General features: G+C 43.6%; 1 protein-coding gene across 1 annotated transcript in view; it reads right to left on the reverse strand.

The window, feature by feature from the left end:
* kel (kelch protein) overlaps nucleotides 1-9,883 on the reverse strand; it is a 44,744-nt gene extending 34,861 nt beyond the window's left edge. Inside the window, exons 1-5 of the mRNA XM_077648769.1 lie at nucleotides 9,612-9,883; nucleotides 9,375-9,503; nucleotides 5,939-6,164; nucleotides 3,037-3,212; nucleotides 284-380 (exon numbers count right to left, since the gene is read on the reverse strand). Coding sequence (XP_077504895.1) covers nucleotides 284-380; nucleotides 3,037-3,212; nucleotides 5,939-6,164; nucleotides 9,375-9,503; nucleotides 9,612-9,664 — 681 coding nt within the window. The 5' untranslated portion in view covers nucleotides 9,665-9,883. The remainder of the gene's footprint in view (nucleotides 1-283; nucleotides 381-3,036; nucleotides 3,213-5,938; nucleotides 6,165-9,374; nucleotides 9,504-9,611) is intronic.
* Nucleotides 9,884-10,026: the final 143 nt, after the last annotated feature.

Genomic DNA, 10,026 nt, shown 5'->3' on the forward strand with positions numbered 1-10,026 from the left:
TAATTAAAACATCATGTGGTTGTCGTAAAATTCATGCATTAACACCCAGGGACTCCAGCAGCCTGAGTAGGCATCCATGATTCTCCACATGCCAAGAGTGAATAAATGAATCTAACCAGTTGTTACTGAAGCTGCTGCCTTCAATACCTCTGTGATTCCAAAACATAATACCAAAGCCTTGCCAAATATCACACATCATTCATTCACAAAAAATCCCCAGTTCAAACAAAGCAACAAACACCACACAAACCAATCTCAGGAAACAAGAGTCATAAACACTAACCTGCTCTTCTGAAGGAACTGACAGCCTGTCGCTAGAAATGAGATGTGCCACCTGGTTTGCAGGAAGTGCAAGGAACTCTTCATTCTCAGTAACTTCCCTGCAAGATAAAAAAGAATATAGTTGCTGCGTATCTAAGTTAAACCTCGATATAACGAACTTCAGTGTAACGAAATCCTTGGTATAACGAAGTATTCCAGTTTTTAACTTCGCGTCCGTAGAACACCGTGTATTTTTAGCTTCAATATAACGAAGTAGATTTTTGCCCCACTTTCAATGTAACGAAATTTCATTGCTGGCTGGGAACGAACCTGAGGAAAAATGGTATCGCGGGCGCGAATGTTTGAGCGGAGCACTTGCCAAAGCGCGCATTGGAGCGCATACGTAATACGGGCGCCGCCATGCTTTCACACAGAGCACATAGGCAGACGCAAATATGACGAAGATCATACTGGCGAGCACACCACCAGCCGTGTTATCTTAGTACAGCAGAGGCTGGCACAAGCGTCTGCGTAGCCTTCGCTATGCCAGCCTTGGCAGCCTGCCATGCTGACAGGCGCCATCACCCCCAAAAATTCCCAGTCTACAGATGTGGTAAAAGGACTGGAACGGTCAGTGCCATTGGCACACCCATCAGCTGTGAAGCCCGTTGTGCGCTCCACACCTGACAACCTCGCTTCACACACAGGCGACGCGCGTATATGCAAAAGGGCACACTCATGCTTACGGTGGCGTACACGAGGAGCGGGGTGGGCCTGATTTCATTAATTTGGTTGGCGACCGGAGGACACTTCTCGCTCTCGCCGACATGGAGAAAGAAAGGAGTGCAAGGGGAAGGATAGGGGGAGCGGGAGGGGAGGGGGGAGATGGCGTAGCCCGCCACGAGGCCGCCGCCCTCGCCTCCCCCGGTCACGAGGTCGCAGCGGTGGCAGCGGCGGAACGTGTTGTGTCGGCAGTGTGCTCAGGGCACTTACAAGAAATGATGACAGCAAAACCAAAACTAAAGACGGGTGTGTTGTCCCCGTCACCCACGAGGTGGCTGGCATGATAGAAGTGCAAAGGCGGCTCACGAGCTCGCAATATAAGCAAGACGTGCCGAACGGCGTTGCTGCTGGCGAAGAAAGGGCAGAAGGACCACTTTATTCGCGAACAAGGGCTTTTCCTGCGAGTTATCCACAGCGCATTTTTAGCGGATTCTTAGCATACCAGGAGACGAATTTCGATGCAGTGAAATTTCAGTATTACGAAATAAACTGCCGATTTTACCGACTAAGTTAAATCAATGCTAATCCATTCCAGATCCGGATCACGAGAGTGAAATAACTAGAAGAATAAGAATGGGGTGGAGCGCATTTGGCAGGTTCTTTCAGATCATGAATGGCGGTTTGCCAATATCCCTAGGAGAAACGTATATAACAGCTGTATCTTGCTGGTACTCACCTATGGGGCAGAAACGAGGAGGCTAGCGAAATGGGTTCAACTTAAATTGAAGACAACACAGCAAGCTATGGAAAGGAAAATTAAAGGTGTAACATTAGGAGACAGGAAGAGGGCAGAGTGGGTCAGACGACAATTGCAGGTTAACGACATCCTCGTCGAAACCAAAGGAGAAGTGGGTTTGGGCAGGGTATGTAATGCGAAGGCAAGATAATCGATGGTCCTTAAGAGTAACAGACTGGATTCCAAGAAAAGGGAAGCGTAGCAGGGGGAGGCAGAAAATTAGGTGGCCGGATGATATCAAGAAGTTTGCAGGGATAGGGTGGCCACAACAGGCACAGGACAGGGTTGGTTGGAGAGATATGGAAGAGGACTTTGCCCTACAGTGGGCGCAGTCAGGCTGATGATGATAACTCATTGATGGCGATAAATACAAGCAGACTGTAGGGGGCCCGGGGCACTTGGCAAGTCATTTGCTAGCAAGTGATGTGCTTCATATTGCAACTCCTCACACCAGCTGTCAAGAAAGGTCTCCACTGCTACAACGGCCTCATTTTGTTTGAGCATGCCTACAAGTGTACATTTAAAAATTTCCAGCTCTTTAGAGTGCAAACTCAGCAATTTTAGTGGCAATGTGTACATTACGTTAGGAACCCAACTTTCAGATCTTTATGTGTGGCCTGTTGCCACAATAAATTTCACACAGAACAGTTTTAAATACAGAGTAGGATGCACTACCAAGCAGCATATTAAACAAGCAGTCAGACAGCTGAACTCCCCACCTAGCTGTAGTATTGCTGCCACTTCTTTTCAAATTTAGCAGATTTTGTTCAGTCTCTGATGCAACCACGCGCCTTTAGTCTTAGGTCTATGCTCCTTAATACAGATACACTGAAATATCATGTGCATCCAATCTGTGATGAATTACCATCAGTTTTGTGCTGCATTTAGCAATGAAGTTGCTCTGTAACCTTTATCTTGTCCTGCCATTATTATGCACTATTTTATTGTCTTTGAAAATGGTGTTTCTACCAAACACTTACTGTTCTAAAGAAAGATGTGTTGTGACTTTTTCACGTTTTGGCGACATTTTTTACTCAATGCAATGCTTGTATGAACACATGTACCTTGCATGGTTTTTCACTTCAATGTCCCAAAATCTACCTGGCCCATGAAAACCTCATGATGCTTGCTTGCCAAAACAAAATGACATGCCTAACTACAGGACAACGACAGAGCGGTATAGTGTAAGCAGTTATTTTACATTCCAGGATGTTTAGACAATCTGCATGTTTTCAACAAACATTTTCATAACTTACACAAAGTGCTGCTCAATGTAAGTATCACAGTGTGACAGCAGATCGAGGCAGCCATGGAGGTCGGCAAAAGCTCGTATGCCAAGGCAGTTGGAGGGGTGAAGCTGAGCCTGGAGAAACTCACAGCAGGCTTCTTGGACATCACTCAGCTGTAGCAGATTGGCCGCAGGTAGCAGTGTCTGTAGAAAAAAAATGTTTTGCCGCATCACTCACACTTTTATTTTATCCCGTTCATCTCTCAACCTTGCACACAATTACAGAAATGGACAACTCAACTTTAAGGACCTTCATTTTTTTTTTTTTGCCTCAATAAAACGTTTCGTGTCAAAGGTACCCGATTCTGCGATGGATTAGTCAGAGATGCCCTAGAAGATATTTACCACTCATTTTTTTCTCGGTGGATGTGCTCGTTTTTATGTATCCCAAAGATGGAAATCAAGCTGGCTAAGCTGCCAGATGGTGATTAGACAGTTCTAGCACAGCGTAGCATGAACTGACATTCCTGCATGTAACCCTGTTGCAGCAGATTGCAAATGCAACAAAGCAAAACACTGCAGACATCAACAAATGAAAAGCACTGCTGCACCATCTGGTAACAACTTAAAGCGCTTCAACTCGGCAATGCAAAGAGAGCGCTGCTTTTCTCTTTTACATCGACACACACATTGAAGTGAGTATAACAACATTAAAATATAACAAACACATTCAAATGAAGAAAATGCCAAGAATTTAGCAACATGCAGGTCATATTTTACTGGGCCATGGTATACACAAACAGTAATACATCAGTAGTACTAAGGCTTCACCGCACAATGTTTCTTCAGCTTCTTTTATACGATCTTCAATTCCAGGTAAAGTTATAGATCCTTATTTTGTTAGCATTCACATGTCTGATTCCTTTAATATAAGGCCACATCTTTTAATTTCCACCAAAATCTCACAACACACTTCGATGAGTTTTTGGTCCCGTGAACAGAGCAGATGAACATGCACAAAGTGCAAGGGAACTTCAAACGAAGTGAAATAAGTTTCACACATGGTTCCACAGATTGACAAAAACAGGCTCATGCTGAGATGCATATGTTTTCCCAGGTTACCATAACAAACAGAAAAAAAAAACAATGCACACTGCATGTGGAAGAAGCCAATCCTATGAGCTAATTACAGAGACACGAAGTAAACTGCATAAACCTGAGCCAGGGAAGCTGTTCTTTCCAGTTAGAACCTTCAACATTAACTTATTTTCACTAAGGGATGCCATTAAATAATGCTACAATGTAATCATTGATCATGCAGTGATCACTGGAAAAAGCACGGTGCAAAGTGACCAAAAGCAAAGAGCAATAGCTGGAAGCACTGAATGAACACCAATTGCACTGACATACTGCCTGAATACCACAAACATTATAAAAAGTATTGAATGCAAACCATGTTTTGGTCTGCACATCTTTTGTGCCTGTCATGCACAGTACCTTTTATTAGACCATATGTATGCAGTAGTCGTGAGTAGCCGCCTTAAAAGATAATGCCCTGCCAAGTGGTCCTCAAAACGTTACACACACATAATCCATCGCTTGGACGATGGCCCGTTTTACCTACATAGCTATTAGTACTACACGCATGTGAATGAACTTTATAACTTCATTGTGAAGTAGCACGTACTAACATGAAAAACTCTCATGCATAGTTCACGCAAATCAGCTCTGCTTGTTTCTTCTTTGTTTGCTTCATCCCAGTGTGTCACTGAATGCTAGGGAAACAGCTATGATGTCTACTCTTGCTTGCTTAGAAATATGAAAATTAAATACTAGTCATTAACTATACAACATGAACGGTAGGTAGCCAGCATATTCAGTGGTAAAAAGCAAATAGCCATCTCTGGAGGTGTTGTGTTGTGTTCTGGAGAAAATGTAATGTTAAACAACTCTCTCTCAATTGATTTCTACATATTCAGCTGTGGAAATGGCTCATAAGCATTTTGAAGAGGGGTTCATGTCAGGAAAAGAATCAAATTGGAGTAGCTTTTTGTTTTTAGCAGTAGCCTGACTTTGCAAAATGAGGCAAACGTAAATTTATACTGTTGAACAACAAGATGCCACAGGTGAAACCACGGCATGCCTCAAAAGCACAGCAGGAATGGCATGCATCATAACAGGAAGAGCACCATGTATATGAAAGCTGTTGCATTATGTCCCTTTAGAATGCAGTCCTATGGGCCTCATGGCCATTGCTAACTCCTCTAAGTAGTTACCATTATCTGCAAACTGCCCCAACCCTGGCTGTTTATGTAGGCACATACATTATACAGAGTGTAGGAATGAGATAACATTGGCTGCGATAATGGCCATACCGCTGGTTCAAAAATACGAAATGCATGCATATATTGCACCACTGCATACACCAACAGCAGGTAGAAAATCAAGCGAAAGCAAAGTTGGAATGGATTCACTCAGCCATCCCTATCATTCTTTTCATCAAAGAAAGAAAATTACATGGGCATCACTCCCCCTGCATCAAGCAGAACCCCTGCCACCAGGCATAGGCCAACTCCCATTGGAATGTAGTATTCACATGCAGAGCTGGCACAGTTTTCCATTGATTAAATCAGTTCATTGGTGCAGCATTCCTATTACTGTACATTATTTTAGGCATGATGACTGAGTGCTCCATGTATCACAAAGTTCAATGTAACACTACCATAAAACAGCAGCTGCACTGCATTCATGATCAATAAACCATAATGAAAACTGAAAAAGAAAAGCTACGCAGTGTCATATGATGGCACAGAAGTGAACTTTTCGAGTATTTATTACAGGTCATGTCGAGTTATTCAGGCCTGATACTACCTCGTCAGAAATGAACACATGATGTCCGAGTTCAGCTGTAGCTGGCAGAAAAGCCTCACCTGCACATTCTCTTCGGTCACCTGTATCTCAGCAGAGTAGACATAATCAATAAGGATAGCAAGCGCAGCTCCGTCAAGGCCTTGAAGAGTAATTTTGTTGGCTCGACTCTCAGTGAATCCCGTAAACATAGCATAGAAGTAGGGGCTACATGATGCCAGCACTGTCTTGTGGGCAGACACTTCAGTAGCACCAGCCACAAGAGTTACGTCGCACAGCAGGTTCTGCCTGGGAACAGTGTGGAATCGGAAGGAATAAAGGAAAGATCAGATTAAAAAAAAAAAACAGATAATGAGCAGAGAGACAGCGAACAAATAAGCTTCATTTGAGTAAGACATCCTCAGTCCAGGATGTCAGCTGGAGTATCACCACGGCTACTTCCACGTGGGCTGTTAGCTGAAGCAGATACGACACTTGTCAAAACTGCCTCTCAAACCCAAAACTTCAGTTCAAGCTTCCCGGAAAATTACCAACAGCCGTAGAAAAAAATTGTTTACGACCGCATGTACACAAGATAGATAATCATCGGGATCCTGTTTACACTGGGGTGGTAAATTGTCCCCAATGAAATTCCTAATGTGTTTTCTTCAAATTCACTACGCCAATTTCCTTCTCTCTGGCTCTCCTCCATCAACCTTGTAAACTTGACTCAACTGTCTCCACTTAGGAAAAGTTTCCCCACCCTGGCTGTTTTTAAACCAAGAGTATCTCAGATCATATAATGGGATCTGAAGGAACTTACACTGGATAGCAGTATACAGTCGTGCCTTGTTAACATGGACACTTTGGTTCCCGAGCTAAAGTGTCCATAAAGCAAGTCGTCCATAATAATGAATCATGAAGAAAAACAAAAAAATATTTTGAAAAAAAAAAAATATTTATAATTGCGAACTGCTTGACTGCATAGTGGCGGGCAGTGAAGTGCAAATCGGGCTATCTTGAAAGCTCCAGTTGCATTATTCCAGTCGCCATTAAAATCATGCAGTGCAGTTTTTAGCATGTTTGTGGAGTGCCTAGTGGTCCATGGGATGCGTGATGCCGCACCTTGGTGTGATGAGGTATCCCCTGCTACGACCGCGACTGTTGACCTTCCAAGGACTCTACACTCACTTGGCTGTCAGCTGCTGTATGTGGTTTTAAACGTACAGCACAGAAAGAATTTTTTTTCGCAGCCATTCATGCAATGTGGCAACTGGCAAGGTACATTGACCGGGCACCTAAACACTGTAAAGCATGAAACTGCACACACACAAAAGGGTCATTGCACTTTTGCACTTCCTTTCGTTGGTGTTCTGCACTGCAAATACATGAGGCAGAATATCTGGCAGACGTACTCGAGATTTTGTTCTCCCTGCTGTCCATATCAACGGGGCAAAAATACATGGACCCCAATGAGCTCCGTACATTTTTACTCCTGTCCATTGTCCGGACCACGAGTTTCCATATTCACGAGGCGTAAATACACCGAAAAAGTTTGGTCCCCGGAAAAACTGTCTATAATTCGAGTCGTCTATACTAACGGGGGTAGTATTAATGAGGCACGACTGTGCCCCGTCATTCCCCTGCCTTGCATGCAGTCACAATTTCCAGTGCCCGCTATGTTAAAATTCCTAACACATGGTTGGAGAGGCAGAATATATGGAACTCCAGATACATAATAAATGTTGCATAACTCAGGAAGCAGACATGGGAGCAAACACCTTGCAAAGCTAAAACGCCAGCTCGCTTACACTCACATTCATTGGTGTACACAGGCCTCTCCATAAAAAAAAAGGGGGGGGGGGGGGCAATGTGTGCCCCCTTCCCCACGCCTTTTAGGGGAACCACTGGCCTCTTTGCCCCCACCACCTGTGCACACCTATGTTCACATTTCACACAGAGGTGGCAACTGCCGGGGTGTTGTATTTACTGCTATGTATGAAGGCAGTACTTATTAGCAGTAATGCCTCACATGAAGCACAATTTTGTAGCAAAGGGAACATAGCCATCACTTGTCACTTGAAGGGTTTTCTTCTCCTTCAAAGTGACACATACAAGCAACTCTTTGACAGTGAGAAAGTGTGCCAGTATTCCCTCTGCTGTGAAGTCCATATCTGGCCTGGAATCACTGCATACAATGTACCCCTTTGTCAAAAGTAACCGGGCACAGGTGGTTTGTTTCTTAGCACTTACGGCAGCCATTAAACTCTGAATCTGTGCAAAGTAAGGGGAGCCCTTGTCCTCACGTTTTGACACCTTTCAGTTTTTAGGGGTGCTGCAATGGCTCCGTTATACGGTTAAGCAAAAACCTGCTGCTCGGTTACTTTTGACAAAGGGGGTACATATGTTTATTTCGTATCAAAAAGACAAGCAACACCTCAATGCGGTGCTAAAAAACCTGCAAGCAAAATGCCAGTTTCGTGAGAGATCTGAACCAAAATGAGCAAGCAGTTTAGCCAGGCAAAGTATTTATACTCCACCCTGTGAGTAACACAGCATTCAGTACAACCTAATCTAAGTTCTGTGAAAAGGTTACCAATGTCTTCACTGAAACACACACCAAGTTTGACATGTGCAGGCCACACTTTCAGGAGCGCTGAGACCTATTTGGAGATCTTGTATTGAAAACCTTGCCCTTGCAACATTCTTTACGTTTCATTTCTAATTCAGACACACAGCACTACAGAGTTTACAAGAATGAAAGGCTAACTCACAATATAAGTTATGGATCACTGCAAACAGAAGCACTTATATAAACTTCAATTTGATTGTGTACCCCTTAGCCCCATAATGACCCTAAGGTGTTGTGGGTAAAACAGCATATAAATTTTAAAGGCATAATGAACACAGCACAGTGAAAACTCTCCATTATGACCATCTCGGGCACTATATAAAAAAAACTATGACAGCAACTATAATACTGTTGACATTTGAAAAGAGCAACTAAAGCACTGCGCTGAAATCCATGAACTAGCATGGTTGTGTTCGGTGGCAGCCTAGAGAAAATGGTCGCTGAGTAGTCTGCATACATTTTCTGCTGTCATTTCTGCTCCGAACAAACTGAAAGAAACAACAAAGAAAAAAACTTTTGTAACCTGACACTATCAATGACGATGGCTTAGCACAGCAGTTATTAAGCATTAATTACACTATAATGTAAAAAACGAAATGCCCTGGATTCCAAAACAATAAAAGTGCTTTTGTTCGTTACTTACGCTTACAGTCGCGTGGTACGCTCCATTAAAAGACTTCACAGCTTTGTTTCCTTAGTCAGACGCGATTAACGTGGACAGTTCCAAAGGTTGGCCGGAACTGAACAAGAATACAAAAAGCACTGCGCCCGCTGATGCTGCTGGGTAGTTTTGAATATAAGTCAGTTTATGTGAGCTGTTATGCGCGAATACAAAGAAAGAAGGGGAATGGGGCTGCAACAGGAAAACTGGATCCAATTTCACTTACTTCCTTAATATATTCATGGTCTCAAACGCCTTCTGAGTATGATGTTGGTTTCTGTACGGAGGTCGCTCCGTCAAGCTATGCTGAGACCTCGCCAGGTCAAACTTTTGAAGCTTGAACTCCAACATGGTACTGTGAAATAAAAGAAATCAAGTTCACCTTTCAGAATAAATCTACGAGCAGCATGCATTCGCAACAGCAAGCCGTCATGCAGTTTGACAGTGAGGAGCCAGCACTTACCTTTCGGAAGCCAGTTCAGACGACATCGCCTGATAGAACGATGACTTGTTCATGATGAGCAAACTCAGTGCAGCAACCAAAAAGGCCTGAATCTCATATTCGATTGACAAGAGAAAGGGTTCCGCAGACAACTGGCGAGCGATACACTACTTCCTAAACACGGCTGACCAGTGGTTTAGCGTCAGGTCCCGGAATACCGGAGCTTCCGTCCGAAGTTTCCGACCACCGTGCTAGGGTGGCTACGGTGTCCTAACCGTGCTGACAGTGGTGCTGTAAAATCCACCACAACCCCGCTGGCTGTATGCATACGCTTAATACGGGCGACAAAGGATTTTCAAACGGCTGGTGTAAAAAGTGCTTATATAGTTCCTTGTGAGAACAAGTTACTTGAATTATTTTTTTCTTTTGTTCAAAA

Source organism: Amblyomma americanum, chromosome 1, assembly GCF_052857255.1.
Source record: "Amblyomma americanum isolate KBUSLIRL-KWMA chromosome 1, ASM5285725v1, whole genome shotgun sequence".
In the NCBI taxonomy this organism is placed as follows: Eukaryota; Metazoa; Arthropoda; class Arachnida; order Ixodida; family Ixodidae; genus Amblyomma; species Amblyomma americanum.